The sequence below is a fragment of the Triturus cristatus genome, chromosome 3_2 (genome assembly GCF_964204655.1).
Source record: "Triturus cristatus chromosome 3_2, aTriCri1.1, whole genome shotgun sequence".
Classification (NCBI taxonomy): Eukaryota; Metazoa; Chordata; class Amphibia; order Caudata; family Salamandridae; genus Triturus; species Triturus cristatus.
Window position 1 is genome coordinate 942,084,808 of NC_140584.1, and position 17,916 is coordinate 942,102,723.

Genomic DNA, 17,916 nt, shown 5'->3' on the forward strand with positions numbered 1-17,916 from the left:
ATCTGGGAGGAATAATCCTTTTAAGTCATTCCATGAAGGCTTTGATCGCAGGTACTCTAAAGAGTGACAAGTGTTGTCGATTTTGTAAGTAGGCTGCTAATGCTGCTAGGTGGAGACATATGGATGAGTATGCCAAATTACATCTTTGCAAGTATAGTAAGTAGCAAATGATGTCCTGGATGGATGCATCCAGTGGGTTTATATGATTGTTAGTGCAGTAAATGACAAATCTTTTCCATTTTGCAGCATAGCAAGCTCTAGTGGTAGGTCTTCTGGCCTCTTTTATAATGTTCATGCAGTCTGGTGGCAGGTTGAGGTAACCGAACTCTAGGACTTCAGGAGCCAGATCGCCAGATTCAGTTGACCTGGATCTGGGTGTCTGATTTCTCCATGGTTCTGGGTTAGTAAGGACGGGGAGAGATGCAGCTTTTGGTCTGGAACTAGCGAGAGTTCCTGTAGTGTTGGGAACCACAGCTGGCGTGCCCATGTGGGAGCTACTAGGATCAGTTTGAGAGACTGTTGCCTGAGCTTGCGTAGCACTAATGGAATGAGTGGGAGAGGCGGAAAAGCGTACGCAAATCTGCCTGACCAGTTCATCCATATCGCATTGCCCTTTGACTCCGGGTGGGGAAACCTGACGGCGAAGGTTGGGCATTTTGCGTTTGTGTGTGGCGAACAGATCTATGTCTGGTTGGCCCCATTGTTGGAAAAAGGGCAGTAGGACTTGGGGATGTAGTTCCCAATTCGTGGATCTGTTGTGTTTGTCGACTTAAAAGATCGGCAATCTGATTGTGAACCCCTGGACGGTGTTCTGCAAGTAGGTATATGTTCGGAGGAAAGGCCCATCTCCAAATTTTCTGTGCGAGCTGAGACAGCTGGAGAGAATGTGTGCCTCCCTGTTTTTGTATGTAATACACGGCTGTCATGTTGTCTGTCCGGATGAGGACAGTTTTGTTCTGGAGATGTAGTTGGAATGATTTCAGTGCTAGGAACACTGCTAGCAGTTCCAGGTAATTGATATGGAGCACTTTCTGTTGAGTGGTCTATTTGCCCTGGGTGGTGTGTCCGAGGAGATAGGCTCCCCATCCTGTGAGTGATGCGTCCGTTGTCAGCACTATCTGTGGAAGAGGCTCTAGGAACGGCCGCCCTTTGGACAGGTTTGTTATGTCCCACCATTTCAGAGAGCGATGTGTGCGGCTGTCCACCAACACCACATCTGTGAGTTGTCTGTGAGCCTGGTTCCACTGACATGCTAGACATTCTTGCAAGGGACGCATTTGAAGTCTTGCATAAGGCACGAAGAAGATGTATGACGCCATCATGCCTATGAGTTGCATGAACACTCTTGCTGGAAGAGAGTGTTGGGTTTGAAATTTGGTGATAAGAGCTTGTATATTGGCTATCCTGGCTGGGCTGGGATATGCTAGGGCTGTGGAGGTATTTATGGTGGCTCCTAGATACGGATGTATATGAGAGGGTTGGAGATGAGATTTGGGATAGTTGATTGTGAATCCCAAGTTGTGTAAGTTTTGGATGGTTTGGCGAGTGTGTAGAACACATTTGTTGAATGACTTGGCTTTTAATAGCCAGTCGTCTAGATACGGGAAGACATGAATTTGTTGTCTTCTGAGATGTGCTGCTACTACTGCCAGACATTTTGTGAATACTCTGGGCGCGATGTTGTTACCCCGAATGGAAGGACTGTAAACTGGTAGTGTTGTCCATCCACCACAAACCTTAGATACTTCATGTGGGCAGGATGTATGGGAATGTGGAAGTAGGCGTCCCTGAGATCTAGTGTGGCAAGGAAATCGCCTTGTTGCAGTAGTGGGAGCACTTGTTGAAGAGTGATGATATGGAAATGATCTGAGTTTATATACAGATTTAGGGGTCTGAGGCTGAGTATTGGTCTTAGATTCCCGTCCTTCTTGGGGATTAGGAAGTAGAGTGAATATACCCCTGTACCCTGATGTTCTAAGGGAACTGGTTCTATTGTGTGTTTTTGAAGCAATGAGAGAACCTCTTGTTTGAGGAGCGTAAGATGGTCTGGTGACATGGAATGCTGTTTGGGTGGTATGTGGAGGGGTAGGTAGTTGTGAGTTCCAGGCAGTAACCATACTGGGTAATTTGTCTTACCCACTTGTCTGTTGTGATGGAGTTCCAAACAGGTAGGAACTGTTTTAGTCTTCCCCCGACTGGAGTGAAATGGTCTGGGGGGAGTGGAGGAAAGTCACTCTTTTGTGGCAGGGGAGGTACGAGTGTTGTTATTACCTCGACCTTGCCCCTTGTTGTTGATTCCTCTGTTTCTGCCTCTAAAATATCCTCTACTGGGGGATGTTTGTGTAGCGGCTTTGAATGTAGAGGAGATGTCCGCTCTCATATTTTTGGAGGCTCCTCTGTAGAAGGAGCGCCGAAAGGAGCCACGTGGTTGTGGAGACTGCAATGCTTCCATGGACTTAACCGTCTCTGTGTCCTTCTTAATTTTTTCAAGGGCAGTGTCTACTGCTGGCCCAAATAGCTGTTCCTGGTTAAATTGCTGACTAAGCATGGTAGTTTGTACCTCTGGCTTAAAGCCTGAAATGCGTAGCCATGCATGTCCTCCAAGGAGCACACTTGTGTTAATTGCTCTAGAGGCGGCGTCAAGCTCACATTTAATTGCCGCATTTGAAATAAGTTTTCCCTCTTGGATAAGGTCATTTGACTGGGTTTTATATTGCTCTGGCAGATGTTGTAATAGATTCTCTAACTGGTCGTAGTGGGCCCAGTCATAGCGTGCTAGTAGGGCTTGGGTGTTGGCAATACGCCAATGATTAGCGGCTTGTGCTGCTACTCTTTTGCCAGAGGCTTCTAACTGTTTGGATTCTTTGTCGGGGGGTGGTGTATCTCCTGTGGTTTGGGAGTTGGCGCGTTTCCTGGCATTGGAAACGACCAAAGAATCCAAAGGGAGCTGCCCTTTGATGTAATTAGGATCTTCAGGGGCAGGCCTATATTTCTTTTCTATCCTTGGGTTAAGAACCCTGGCACGGACGGGGTCTTTAAATATCTCGGGGCGTGTTTTATGACCCCTTTAATCGTGGGCAGAATTTCGACACTTTTGGGATTGTTCAAAAGTATCTAATAGGAAGTCTTCCTCTGGTGCATCTGAGTGCATTGTGACGTCGTGGTAAAGCAACCCCCAGGTGATCGTCTGGAGGCGATGGTTTGGAGGGATATGGCGGAGGGTCAGGCATGTCTGGTAGAGGGAAGGCCCAATCATCCAGTGGTAAGGTATCTGGATCCGTGAACAGATCATTAGGGTTACCCCCACCCCCTAGGTCATCATCATCATCCTGTGGAGGTGGTGTATGTGATGGAGAGGGTATAGGTAAGGGTGGTGTAGGCAGAGGGGGTTGGTTAGAAGGCAGTATAGGAGAGGAAGGGGGCATAGGCGATGTTGCAGAGTCCTTCCTGTTTATAGGAACTGGGGCAGCTGGTGTGTCCAGTTTCCGTTTTTTACATGGCACCGCGGTGACATGTCCAGTCTTTGGGTTAATATAAATCTTTTTCTGCCTTGGGTCGATGGGATCTGGACGAAAAAGTTCTTGTTCTTCAGGAACAGTCTTTGGTGCAGATTTTCTCTATTTCGATCGAGGTTTTGATTGATCAGTGGGGTTTTTGGCTTTAGGGGGCGTATGAGAGTCCTTAGCCGTTGGGTTTCGGTGCCGATGATGGTTTCGGAGCCGAGGTTTTATCTGTAGGCTTGGGAACCTTCGGTGCCAGTTTATCTATTGGCCTTGATGTTTTCGGGGCCGAAGACGTCGGAGCCGATTTCAGTGCCGAGTGGTCTTTTGTCTTCGGTGCCGAAGGTGCCGGTTGAACAATGACATGCAGTTTGATCGGTCCCGAGCTACTGGAAGGCTTATGTTTCTTCGGAGCCGAGCCTGGAGGCAGGGCTTCTGAAGGATGTTTTCGGTCTCGACTGGTGCCAGCAGGCAAAGTCTTGACCAATGCCTTTGGTTTTGGAGGGGTTGGGGCAGTAGTACTCGCACGTTGCCCAGGAGTGGTGGGGTCGTCTGAGTCGCCTGCTTCGGAGATGATTTGTAGATCTTTGTAATCTTCTTCTGGGACATCGGGGCCTTCATCAAAGATGTCCTCTGGTTCCGGAGCTGGTCTCTGTGCCATGATGTGTCTTCGAGCCCTTCGATCTTGAATGGTCTTTTTGGATCGAAAGGATGCGCAGGCTGGACAGCTGGACTCATCGTGTTCAGGTGATAGGCACAGGTTGCAGACTTTGTGGTGGTCACTGTGCGGAAATTTTGCTCCACACTGGGGGCATTTTTTGAAAGGCGTCCTTTCCATGAGCTGTAGGCCTCATGGCGTGGATAGGCCCAGCGGCCCGCGTCGACGTCCGGTATCGAGCCAATGAAAATCTATGTCGAGGATGAAGGTGCTTCGATGTTTTGTGGAAGTTTTGCGCTTCGAAAAGCTTGGAATTGAAACTTCCAACCGGAGCGGAAAAGTTGCATCCGAACCCAATGGCGGAAAAAAACAATCCAACGATGGAGTTGATGCCCATGCGCACCGTCATCCAAGGGAGGAGTCACCTATCTTGTAACTTCAAAGACTTCTTCCGAAGACAACAACAACCTGCAAGATGGCGATCTACTATCCTAGTGTGTGATCTGCAGCTCATATGCCTTGAATATATATATATATATATATATATATATATATATATATATATATATATATATATATATATATATATATATATATATATATATTCACTGAAAAAACCATAGGTTTCACACATGTTATAGTTAGCTGTACATTTCACTCGTAAAAAACCAATGAAATTCCCCCGTTATAGTTAGTGCAGGCAACTATAACTCACGCGACCGCAATCCTCTGCTGATGCTAATACTGTATTTAGACACTTATTTGCCCATGTCTTCTTCCATTAAATTTTAGCTATACATATATTACAAATATTTTTTTTCCATAAAGACACATATGTCATCAGCAGAAGATTGCGGTCGCGTGAGTTATAGTTGCCTGCACTAACTATAACGGGGGAATTTCATTGGTTTTTTACGAGTGAAATGTACAGCTAACTATAACGTGTGTGAAACCTATGGTTTTTTCAGTGAATTTGTACGTTTTTTTAAATGCTAAGTTACTTTACGCCATTCGTGGCGTAAGCGCCCAGTTAACGCAGTTCGTTCCGTGCGCGCACGCTGCGCTTCGCGCACCGCGCGCCCACTTTACGCAGTTAGTGCCGTGCACGCACGGTGGTCACGCGGTGCGCTGCGCGCACCGCGTGCCCACGTTATGCGGGATGGGCCATGTATGCACGATGCGCTTCGCGCACCGTGCGCACATGGGGGACATATTATGCGCATCTTTGGGAAATTTATTCGTTGTTTATTTCTTACCTCGAATAAGCCATGCACAAATGGTGCACTTCGGGCACCATTTGCACACGGGGTGGGGAGGGTGTGGATAATTTTTTTTAAAAAAAATTTTTACCGTACGCGTACGGTAAGCGTAATCGGCGATTTTCCGAAAAAAAACAATTTTTTTTTTTTGGGCTTGGGGGTTGTTTGGGGACCCCTATATCAATGCTGGGTGGTTAGGATCTCAAGAAACTGCCTCTTTAGACATTTTTTGGCATCGTTTGTGCTGCCCAACTCAGAGCGAGAGAGAAAATGGCGGCCGCCGCTTCCTGGTTTCGACCGATTCGAATGTTTACTAAGATCTAACAGCCAATCAAAATCGCGCTCGCGCACGCCACCGTACGCGTACGGTAAGCGCACCGTAAGCTGGCTCAGATATATATATTGATTTAAAGGCTATTTTCTCTGAATCTACTGAACAGATTTACACCAAACCTACAAAAGGCACTTCCTTGACCCGAGGACTACCTCTCTGCCAAATTTCAAGCAATTCTGTTCAGCCGTTCGGGCTGTAGCTGTGTCTAAAGGTCCTATGGGAAAATGCATGGGAAAAACGCGTTTTGGGACCCCCCCTTTTATCTCAGCCCCCGCTTGACGAATCCCCCCGAGACTTTCAGGGTAGGAGCGGAGCGGAGCGCCCCACCTATTTTGAAAAATTCGTGAGGATTCGTCGACCGGCGCCAAAGTTATTCAAAATAGAATGTTGCGGATTTCCTATGGAAACGTGGTCCTAACTATAACTACCTACTGGCGACCGCCAGTAGGTAATATATATATATATATATATAAATATAAAGGCGACCTCAGAGGAGCCCGGAGGGGGCCCTGACTATCCTGAGACCAACCCTCGAGGTATCGTAGCCGGGCACTGGCGGGAGACTCCTCAGGGGAGGAATCTCGTATCTAGGATCGTACACTCGGCACCACACGACAAGGAGACACCACACCGTGAGTTCTTAAGAACAAATCTTTATCAGTCGTAGGATCTTTATGATCAGCAAGGCAAATATATACAAGTAGAGCACGGGCTCACAGAGTCTCGGGGGGGGGGGGGAGGTAGGAGGTAGCGGGACAGTCTTTGGGGATATGGATCAAATGCAGGGGCGTACCCGGCGCGCAGCTCACAATCCTCGAGCTGGGGGATACGCTTGTCGTCGTCGGGGTCCGGCGGGACCAGGAGAGTCTGTGGGAGCCGCGAGTCACTCAGCAGGGCTCAAGCACAAGTTCGGAGGTCTTACGATCTTCAGGGAGCCGCGAGTCACTCAGCAGGGCTCAAGCACAAGTTCGGAGGTCTTACGATCTTCAGGGAGCCGCGAGTCACTCAGCAGGGCTCAAGCACAAGTTCGGAGGTTGTACGATCTTCAGGGGGCCGCGAGTCACTCAGCAGGGCTCAGGTGTTTCCAAAGGCGAATCTGCCGGATAGTCCCAGAGCACCCCTTGTTATAGGACGACTCCTCTTTGATGTCCGGAGTCTGTGCAGGCAGGGGTCTTGTCACCTGGGGGTCGCTTGTCGGGCTTTCCTGCCATTGTCTTTTGATCCTTTCAGGGCCGGGTCGGGAGGAGTCCCAGACACCCAGCAGGCGTGGAGCCAGCCCTCGGGGAGGCCGGAGGGCCGATCGAAACCCACCTTCCCAGGGGAGCTCAGAGGTGCGATGGAAACTGCTCCTCCCTCTCTCATCCCAATGGGAGCGCGATGTCCTCCAGCCGGAGTGGCGCCTCTAGGCCAGGGTCGCGCTGGGGCCGGGCGGCCATCATGGTGCATGAAGTGGGCACGCGGGCCCGGTGTGGTCGAAAGGAGGAAGGCCACGGACGGGGAAGTCCGGGTCGGGTGTGTGTATGTTCTGGTGGGAAGGATTGGCTAGGCCGTGTGCTCGGGGGCTGCATGAGGTGCGTGGGTCAGGTTATGTGGTGAGGGGACAGGGATGGCCATGCCACGAGGCCGGGTCTAACAATATTATATATATATACATACACACACACACATATATACATATATACACACACACATATATACCCTGAGTTGCTCCTTCCGAACTGTCTGGACCCCTCGGAGGGTGGCCCGCAGACCACACTGCACACAATATCCACGCCGTCACAGTTTGATAAGCGCGCTCTCAGAAAATCGCAAAACTCTGGGAGAATGGTTAATCCACCGTTCATTTCACAACGCGTTTCGGTTCAAAGAACCTTGATCACGGTGATCAAGGTTCTTTGAACCGAAACGCGTTGTGGCAGAGCGTGCTTATCAAACTGTGATGGCGTGGATATATATATATACACACACACACACACACACACACACACACACACACATATATATATATCGTGCTCTCACTCCGTCTTAGTCCCTGCACTCGCGATCGGGTGCTCTCATGCACGGTGACAGAAACCGTGCGGATTACGAATCCCCAGCTCACGGCAAAAATACCAGCACTCGCAAGAACGTACCTTTCAGATTTTTATTTGAAAAGACACACACACACTAGACGCGTTTCGGCTTGCCGCCTTTGTCAATAGAGGCCGGCGCCAGTTTCTCACAGATTTAAATATCATTACATTGTGAGACATCAACAAAGGACACCTACACTTGCTTCAGTAAAGGTGTCATCCATCTTTGAATGGGTTAGTGAATATACATTGTGCCTTGTAAAAACATAGCTATTTATATATATACACACACACTTTTCTTTTAGGAAGTGCTCCTTTTATCGCGTATGTTGCAGGACAATGTAGTGCTTATGAATATTGGTGAGGATCCTTTGGAAGAAAAAAGGGAAATCCATTTGCAGTAGCAGCTACCAAAATGGTAAACATGCAACTAAATCGATACATGAACATATTGTCCAACTGATTAAACCACAATTTACGCTTCTGTTTTATATTCCACCAGCATCAGTACTGAAAATATTGCAAAGCAGGTGCAACAAAATTCTCATGAAAGACTAACAACAAAAATGCAATTTACTTCTCCAACATGGGCATCAACAGCAGTGTAACTAACATATTTTCAATTAACCCTGCCATCAAGGAGAAGACAGAGGTTTTAAGCTGTAAGTGCAGAGTTTCTGGTCCTTTAAACAAGTCAGGTTTTCGTTTAATTCACAATTGGCTTCATTCGAGAAACTACAATTTCAATGGAAACTTTCTATTTAATTTCTAAAGCTCGGAGAACCTCAGGCAGAAAATAAAGAGCAGCACTGCATAGGTAATTCTTCAAAACGAAGGTGGATCAAATCCCAAAGCAGTGAACAAAGAATCAACAGAGTAACGATAACATTTCAACTAATATATCTTACCAAGCGCTCGTGCTACTGCCAGGAATGGAATCTGGTCAATCACGGTGCTCCTTCGAACTGGGCCATTATGTGTAAGACGAGGCCTCTTCCAGACCACTCTGTTTACTCCAGATTTATTGATCACACTACAAGAAAACACATAGGATCCTAATGTAAACAAGTGATAAATGGGGCTCCATTATGTATCAAGTGATTAAACAACCAGTTAACATTGCAATTTAGGGTACGGTACATTGTGTGAGATCTTAATAAAGCTACCTTGTTAAAGAAGGGTTGAGGTAGGTGCACGGATGTGAATTGTGTGTATGTGCACCATCTGGATTTGAGGGCACTTCCTAACGTATGTGCACACAGAAAATTAGATTTGATAATGCCAATCCAGTTTAGAGAGCTCTCAACAGGTTAGCAGATATCTTAACCATCTAGGGCTAGGAAGCATTTATAACCTCTTGAAAACACACTGGAGTCGTGCGACAGGCAGAGCTTGTGAGGAGGGTTCAAATTTATCTGAAGCACTCCCATACCCTATCGTGCACCACCACTTTTTCTGCTCAGAAAAATTCGTAATGAGCTAGTGGTTCACCCTGCGCCTTAACTCTAAAACGATGACTAGCTTAAGCTTTTATGTGTTTGTTGTATATGTAATTCATTTTAGAGTTATTTCCTGTAAGGAGAAGATAGACAAAGGGGGTTAATTAACGAGGTCAAGACAGCATGTGCTCATCCTCCAGGTCGTCGCTGCACAGAGTTCTGCATATTTTCACAAACTTTGGTAGGTATTGTGGGTATACGATTAACTGGAGCAAGTTTCTGATGTTTGTTCTAAGTAGGGTGGTGCCTCCTTTGCCCAGAGGCTGTCCCATGAAGAAAGCGACGGACGGCTTTCAGTACCTGAGAATCTTTATTACACCAGATCCCAAGGTTAGATATGACCAGAACCTACTCCCCCCGCAGCAGCAATTGAAAAATGATGTGGCCAATTGGAAGAACCTACCGCTCTCACTGTTGGGGAGGGCAGCATTGTTTAAAATGATGTCCCGCTCGAGATTCCTTTATGCACTCCAGAATTTCCCTGATCTGGTCCTCCCGCTGTACTTCAAGGAGGTGGAAAATCTCCAGAGGGAATTGCTCTGGAATGGCCGCCTCCGTACTGCTCTCCCTAAGCTAGTACTGAGTTGGTATGACGGGGGGGGGGGGGGGAAATCGGGCTACCCAATATTAGGAAGTACTATTGGGCAGCCCACTTGGCGGCCATAAATCAAGGCACCTACCGAAGGGGAGACAACCCTGGTTATAGAATGGACAGGTGGTTATTACCTGGGAGCAATTATAACATGGCTCTTTATTCCAGGCCCAAGAGTGTTCCCCTCACGGGGCCAACCTGACATTCAGTGCAGGTGGGGTATACGGTAAATAGGACTCTGGGGTGGAATCAAAAGGTTACGTTGGCGACCCCCTTATGGGACTCTGAGCAATTGGGTACTCTGAGAAGTGCAAAAGGATTCCATAAATGGGACCTAATCTGGATCACTAAAATAGGTGACTTATAGAAACAAGCATTTGCAATATAATAGGTCTCGTCTTTGCAGAAGTTTGAGCTATTGGCATTGTAAATGACAATGCCTTTTATTTATGTGTTTTGAAAACCTGCAATCGGTGTGTAAACACGCACTTTGTACTTGTATTCGTTGCTTACGAGAAGCAAGGCTGGCAGTAACTGCGCCTCTTTTACTGCCAGCCTTGCTTCTCGTAAGCAAAGACTATAAGTGCAAAATGTGTGTTTACGCACCGCTTGCAGGTTTTCAAAACACATAAATAAGAGTAGTAGCGAGAGAGTAGTAGCGAGAGAGTAGTAGCGAGAGAGTAGTAGCGAGAGAGTAGTAGCGAGAGAGTAGTAGCGAGAGTAGTAGCGAGAGTAGTAGCGAGAGTAGTAGCGAGAGTAGTAAAGAGAGTAGTAAAGAGAGTAGTAAAGAGAGTAGTAAAGAGAGTAGTAAAGAGAGTAGTAAAGAGAGTAGTAAAGAGAGTAGTAAAGAGAGTAGTAAAGAGAGTAGTAAAAAGTGAGTAGTAGTAAAGAGTGAGTAGTAGTTAGTAGAGTGAGTAGTAGTTAGTAGAGTGAGTAGTAGTTAGTAGAGTGAGTAGTAGTTAGTAGAGTGAGTAGTAGTTAGTAGAGTGAGTAGTAGTTAGTAGAGTGAGTAGTAGTTAGTAGAGTGAGTAGTAGTTAGTAGAGTGAGTAGTAGTTAGTAGAGTGAGTAGTAGGCGGATGAGCGAGCGGGAGAGAGCGAGCGGGAGAGAGCGAGCGGGAGAGAGCGAGCGGGAGAGAGCGAGCAGGAGAGAGCGAGCAGGAGAGAGCGAGCAGGAGAGAGCGAGCAGGAGAGAGCGAGCAGGAGAGAGTAGTAGTGAGTAGAGTGGTGAGTAGAGTGTAGTAGAGCGTGAGTAGTAGAGCGTGAGTAGTAGAGCGTGAGTAGTAGAGAGTAAGCAGAAGAGTGAGCAGAAGAGAGTGAGCAGAAGAGAGTGAGCAGAAGAGTGAGCAGAAGAGAGTAAGTAGTAGAGTAGAGTGTAGTAGAGAGTAGTAGAGTGAGTAGTAGAGTGTAGTAGAGAGTAGAGTGTAGTAGAGTAGTAGAGTGAGAGGTAAATAGAGAGCAGTAGAGCGTGAGTAGAAGAGAGTGAGTAGAAGAGAGTGAGTAGAAGAGAGTGAGTAGAAGAGAGTGAGTAGAAGAGAGTGAGTAGAAGAGAGTGAGTAGAAGAGAGTGAGTAGAAGAGAGTGAGTAGAAGAGTAAGTAGAAGAGTAAGTAGAAGAGTAAGTAGAAGAGTAAGTAGAAGAGTAAGTAGAAGAGTAAGTAGAAGAGTAAGTAGAAGAGTAAGTAGAAGAGTAAGTAGAGTGAGTAGTGAGTAGAGTGTAGTAGAGAGTAGTAGAGAGTGAGTAGTAAATAATAGAGTGGGCAGTAGAGGGAGTAGTAGAGAGGGAGTAGTAGAGAGGGAGTAGTAGAGGGTAGTAACTTGGGTACTATATGTCTTGCGGCGAGGAGTGCATGCGAACTCCAACGCCAGCCAAGACCGAAAAAAAAGAGTTGGGCCAGGACCTTACACGTTGTTTACTGCCTGACCCTGCGCGAGGCTCATGCACTGTCAGATATGGGTCTGGGGAGGGGCGTCACTTAAAGCCACACCCCCCTCACTATTCATAAATGCTGTCCCAAAACATTTTTTACTATTTTTGCACTATTCAAGCAGAATTGTTACTTTATGTGTTAAAAGTCAGCCCTTTTTAAATGCACCAGGCAAGTGTAGCGATCGGTTTAAAATGTCATTTCAACTCATTCATGAGGTCAGCTCCTCAATACGTGAATAAAATGCAGTGATTTGCATTAGTAAAATTAATGAAATGTTGTTTTTACCTTTCCACGCTCATACCGCTTCTTTAGCTGCCCAGTAGTGTCTCTTCTTCACACTACTCTCACGTCCCCCTAGATCATGCTAACGTCTCACACGCTCCACAGGGGCCACCCTCTCACAGTGCCCATGCAGTGGAATCAGTCTAGCTCAGGAGGGTGCCCTCCTTGTGCCCCGGCAATCTTTGGCCTCTCTGCTGACATTGCCAACAGAAGTACCGATGTACTTCTGTTGGCAAGAAGTAGAGAAAAGCAGCAGTGTGTGGAGAGATGGCGCAATCCCTCGGACAGGATGAATGTATGATTCAGGGGGGCGCTCAGCAGGGGGTCCAGGGAAGGCGCTGTGACGTGCGGGCAAGGCGAGCTGCAATGAACCCTACGCTCTTTAAACCTCAATAATAAACGTGCATCACTTTAAAATCACTTTACAGAACACATTACGTATATTCGTTCTTGTTACATTTCTAAGAACAAACATCACACATTTTTGTAAGGTCGTAAGGACTATCAGAAAGACATGCCTCGTAACACACATGCTCCCGATTACTACGTTTCTTGTCCCACAACACACATTGTTCCCGAATTCATATCTTAACCTAAGAAAAAACTAATATTAGTGCACCAAAAACAGTGCTTCTTTTGACATGCCTCCACATCTGGCTGATGAGCACCTCCCCCCCGCCTCCTCCTACCCCACAGCCTTGGGGAGGGCTTGTTGAGAGAGGGCTCTGTTCCTACCTTATGTGATGGAGCTCCGTGCAGGGACGCAGCAGCCCCAGTCTGTGGAGAAGTCCCAGGGGCCTAGGTCGCTCGTCAGCAGTCTTTAGGGAGGGTCTCCTCAGTGACGGCAGGTCAGTGCCTCGGCGACGGGTGGACCCGGCCCGTGCCCTGCAACTGAGCATGGCGGTTAAGCCACCCCCCCTCCACACCGCACCCAAAGTTTTTGGCTAATCACGCAGAGAGCTATATGTAAACAAGACTGAGTTGGCAAACAAGACGTGGGCGGCCTCCTGGCCCGAGGCACAGCGCTGCTGCTGTATACAGGAAACAGGCGGCCGTGGAGGCGGCGCAGGCGAGCGAGGGAAGCACCGGGCGACGCGCTGGTGTCTAAGGTCACCCGGTGGGTGGATGGGAGGGAGGAAGAGGAACAGAGTGTGGGCTACTCGCGCCTATGACACTCACCGAAAACTTCCTCCAGCCACGTACGCTCAATAAATCGTCACCGTTTTATAGCACTACCAGTTTTAACTGCAAAAGATGATAGTAACCCTCCTACAGAGGTACACCTCTCCACGTACACACAGTAGTACTGATTGATCAGAATGAACCAAGTGCATCTTGGGAAAAACAGTACATAGCGCTGCGCGACAGCAACAGAAAAGCCCGGGCAGCATGCACGGTGTGCGCCGCTCGTGTGTATCTATATTACACTAGCAGGTTACGGCAGGGTTGCAAGAGGCTAGGGGTGAGTTTTAGAATCAAGGTAGAAGAAGCTGGACATCACTAACCCCCCCTCCCCCCCCAAATAACTCCGGTGCCTTCAAGTTTCATGACATACGAGTACAGACACCCCGTGACCTTCAGCCTTTTGCTTTGGAACTGGCTGGGAGTGCGGCTGCTACTGCCAGATGTCCAGGACACGGCACTCTCCCAACAGCATCTTTCCTGTGGGTGACACAGACTTAACTGTTGTACAGAACCCCCAAGAAGAAAACAATCTAATAACCAAGTATTTAATGTGGCGGGGCTGTGCCTTAGGGAAAGTTTCACGCCCTAGCTAACTTCAAAGGGCCCCTCCAGCGTCCCTCCCACCCATCGCCAGATGTGTCTTTGATCTCCCTCACAGAGGCACAGCAGCGCAGGCACGAACAAGTGGGTGGGTGGGCGCCCCTCGGAGGCCCAGATATGACCAGCGTTCGCCCAACCCAGACAAAAGCGAAGCCTGCGACGCCCCACTCCCTCCGACGGGCTGGGCCCATAGCCAAAGCTGGCTGCCGTCTATCACCGGGCTTAGGGCTTCAGAGCAGAGGTGGGTCCGGCACAAGCACCGTGGTGTCCGAGGGCGGTGTGGGTCAGGGTGTTGTGGACCCTTTGGGATCGGAATGCGCATCAACATTTGAGGACAGACCAGCAGGAGACCTGTGGCGGAACTAGATACGAAGGGAGGTCGTGACACTGCATAAGTGTGTTAATAAATTCACGCGCCAACGTTTATAGGCACTTTAATAATAAAATACGTCAATATCGATATATGTATGAAGTTTAGACTTCTTTACCAACCCCCCACGTCAACAACTTCACCAACCTGTACAAAGTCAGATAAAAGCCCCAGAGCGCTCTCCCCCAACCAGCCCATGGAAGGATGCGCAACGAGCTATCCGAAGCACAGCCTGATCTGGCTGGCACCCAAGCGGACCTGGCGCGTCACCCAGACAGAGGTTGTTGGGGGTACCTGCCCCTCCGAATATCCGACACAAATGTAATTTAACAGTGAACCAATCTCCTCAGAGAGGACCAACAGCCACAAATATAAATGGACACCGGCACCAGGCTAAAAACACCCGCAGAGATATGCATACCCCCACCCCCGAATGTAAACACAGCTCACATAGCAGAGAAAGCACCTCACAAACATGGGGATACCTCACCCCACACACAAATTCGCACAGCAGAATACGCATCTGAGACAGGCTGCCCCGCTCGCTCACACATGAGGCAGACAGGCAGGGCGTGCTCCGCGCCAGCAGCCTGTGTGTTATTAAAAATCTAATTACAACCATAAGAAGCTGAGGTGAGTGTCCCAATAAACAAGCACGGTCCGCTTTCACTTTCGTCCATCGTGAAAGCTTTCTTGTCTTTATGGGCCATGTGTTTTGAAACACATGGCCCCAAAAGATAAGAAAGCTTTTACTTCAGCCGGAATGCGGACGAGCCGGTCCAAGTGGGCCGGGCGAAAAGTGGAAAAGTCTACGTCACGCAGTGCTCTTTCCCAATGGCTGCCCACCGTTTAGCATAAACGGTGACACCAGCCAATGGGAAAGAGGGGCGGGGCTTGAAGCCCTTTACAGAATTCCCTCTAAATCCGAGGTCTTCAAACTTTTGGATGCGGAGACCCCCCTGTCAACATTTTGAGGTGTAAGTACCCCTCCTGACAAAAATTTCTAAAGATGCACTCACCAACAATGCACCTCATCTCTCTATAGCACCTTTCTGACAAACATTTAATTTTTTTATAGCGCTACTCATAGTTTACTCACACTAATTTCTGTGATCTGCATGGTACATATTCTTTGTAGCAGGCACATTAACCCTCAGCACTGTGTGGGTGACAAGAGTGCCCATGTGAGTGCACGGTGAGTGATGCAACAGTGTGAGTGTAGGGCAAGAGGAGTGCAGATACAAGTTCAGAATTGGATGAATGAATGTATGATTACTGATCGGCTTGTTTGAGTGAGTTGCATATTGAGCAGTGAGGGGAACAGGTGAGTGAAGTGTCACATGAGTGCAGGATGAGTAGTGTACTTGTGTGACTGCAGGGTGAGGTATAGGGTGAACAGCGCAAGTGCATGGTGAGTGCAGAGTGATCACTGTGAGTGCAATCACTGTGAGTGCAGGGTGAGCGGGTGATCAGTGTGAGTGCATGGTGATCAGTGTGAGTGCATTGTGATCGCTGTGAGTGCAGGGTGAACGTGAAAGTGGAGGGCGAGAAAGAGGAATGAGTTGTCTGAATGCAGGGTGCATTCCCAGACCCATGAAGTAACTCAGCATGTTATTGAAGGCGGCGTAGAGTTTAAGATCGAAGTTAAACTATTGCGGCATTAATCGGGGATCGAGGGTGAAGGAAATAAATAATGTGCTGATCCTGCAACAAACTTACAGTCCTATGGTTAGGGTTGCCAGCAGATTATTTTGATGGCCCAGTCGGTACAAAAATAAGCAGTCACCTAAAGCTGTATTTTCAGCACTTATCTGTGCATACTTCGAACATCAAATATAAATAGAAAGCACTTTTATTGTGTTCTAGGGCTGCCTCAATGATACTGATAAAGAGAACAAAGCGAAGAAAAGTCACATTTCGAATGCATACATACTTTTTTATTTATAAGTCTACTTAGTGTCAAGAGCAGATCTTTACAGGCTCTTTAAACGAAACATGGCATGGCATTTTTCTTTTAGCAACCCTACTTTATATTCCTTTCCATTAAATGCATTCTTACACTACAGCAGTAAATGTAAAATACAAATGCAAGGAATAGGCCGAGTGGGGACCCAGGGGGTACTTGAACCAGGAAAAAAATTAAGCCTCTGTAACTAGTTTACAAAGGCATGTAAAAATGCAAATGGTCTTTAAAGACCTGTGAAAAACTTGCCGGAGATAAGACTCCAGACACTGCCCCCAGCCCACAGCAGCTCGAGTTGCACTGCAGCAGCCCGGGCTGAGACACAGGTCAGAGGAAGCAGGGGGGCTGAAGCCCTTGGTCCTGGGAAGAAGTATGACTGGGAAGGTGCGACCGCCCCACAGTTTGAAGACCCCTGCTCTAAATCATTAAATCTCGCCAGCGAGACTGCGCATATGCGCAGGACCACGCAGGCGAGACCTAAAAAGGAAATGTGCTCTCCTTCACTAAACTACAACAAGAATACAAACTAGCTAACTCAAAATATTTTCGACTTTAAAGGTGAAGGAAGCAATGGCAACCAACTTGCAATAGGGAACATCCCTCCCAGATGCCTCCCCGCTAAGAGGACAGATTGCTAGAAGGGTACATGCCAACCAAGCCAGTCTCCCTGATGTATAAGAAACTGGTAAATAACACATTAGACCCCCTCCAGGCGCTTCGTGACCATTGGGGAAACGATGGGCTGGAACTAGACGAAGACTTGCAGGAGGCAGTGGCGTCCCCAAGAGAAGTGGCTATTTCATCTAGCCTACGTCTGGTTCAACTGAAGAGCCTACATAGAATTTACATTACGGAGACTCAATTGGTCAGTATGGGTAGAGCGGAAGAGGGTATGTGCAGGAGACAGGGCGGGAGGGAGGGCACATTCATCCATATCCTGTGGGAGTGTGTGCATATACAAAGGTATTGGAGGGAGCTGCACACCTATATTTGGGGGGGGGGGGGGGGGGATGTCCTCAGGCTTGCTGTTGGGATGGAGATCAAGAGGTGTCTTTTGAATGTCTGGGAGCCTACTGACTTGGGTAGGAAAGACCGCATTTGGGTAACGCTAGGGCTTATGGTCACAAAGAGGAACCTGGCCCGGATGTGGGGGGCCGCAGCTGCGCCCACGATTGAGGGTTGGAAAGCAGACTAGGATTGGAGTATGTTGCGAGAAAAATTTGTGTAGGTCTCTAGAGGGTGCCCCCAAAAAAGGATAGATATTTGGAGAAAATGGAATAGCTACTATGGACACATATGTGAACCCCCAGTTGTTCTCTCTGTGGAAGATCCTGTAACACCGTAGAAACTGTATTGTCAATATGACAAGTGGTGGCTAGGGTGATTTAATTATGTATTGTGAATCATCTCTTTAACCCCTTCGACGCTTGTGACGGAACGGTTCCGTCATGCACGTCGGTTGGGCTGTGCTTATGACGGAACCGTTCCGTCATGGCCCCGCCCGCGCTCAGATCCTTCAGCACTGCGCGGGAATCCGCGCAGCGCTGAAGGGGTTAAAACTGTGAACGGAAATGTTGTGTTTAATAAAAAAATATATTTTTTTAAAGCAGCATGTGCTGCATGGACTACATTAAACTTCTAATGTGGGAAGTTTAATGTTGGGTCAATTTATTGT

At 47.9% G+C, this 17,916-nt stretch overlaps 1 protein-coding gene across 1 annotated transcript in view; it reads right to left on the minus strand.

Moving 5' to 3' along the window:
* The window catches only part of PPM1D (protein phosphatase, Mg2+/Mn2+ dependent 1D), a 279,206-nt gene that overhangs the window by 180,057 nt on the left and 81,233 nt on the right, over nt 1-17,916 (minus strand). The window contains exon 3 of the mRNA XM_085649436.1: nt 8,732-8,856. Within this exon, the coding sequence (XP_085505562.1) occupies nt 8,732-8,856 (125 nt within the window). The remainder of the gene's footprint in view (nt 1-8,731; nt 8,857-17,916) is intronic.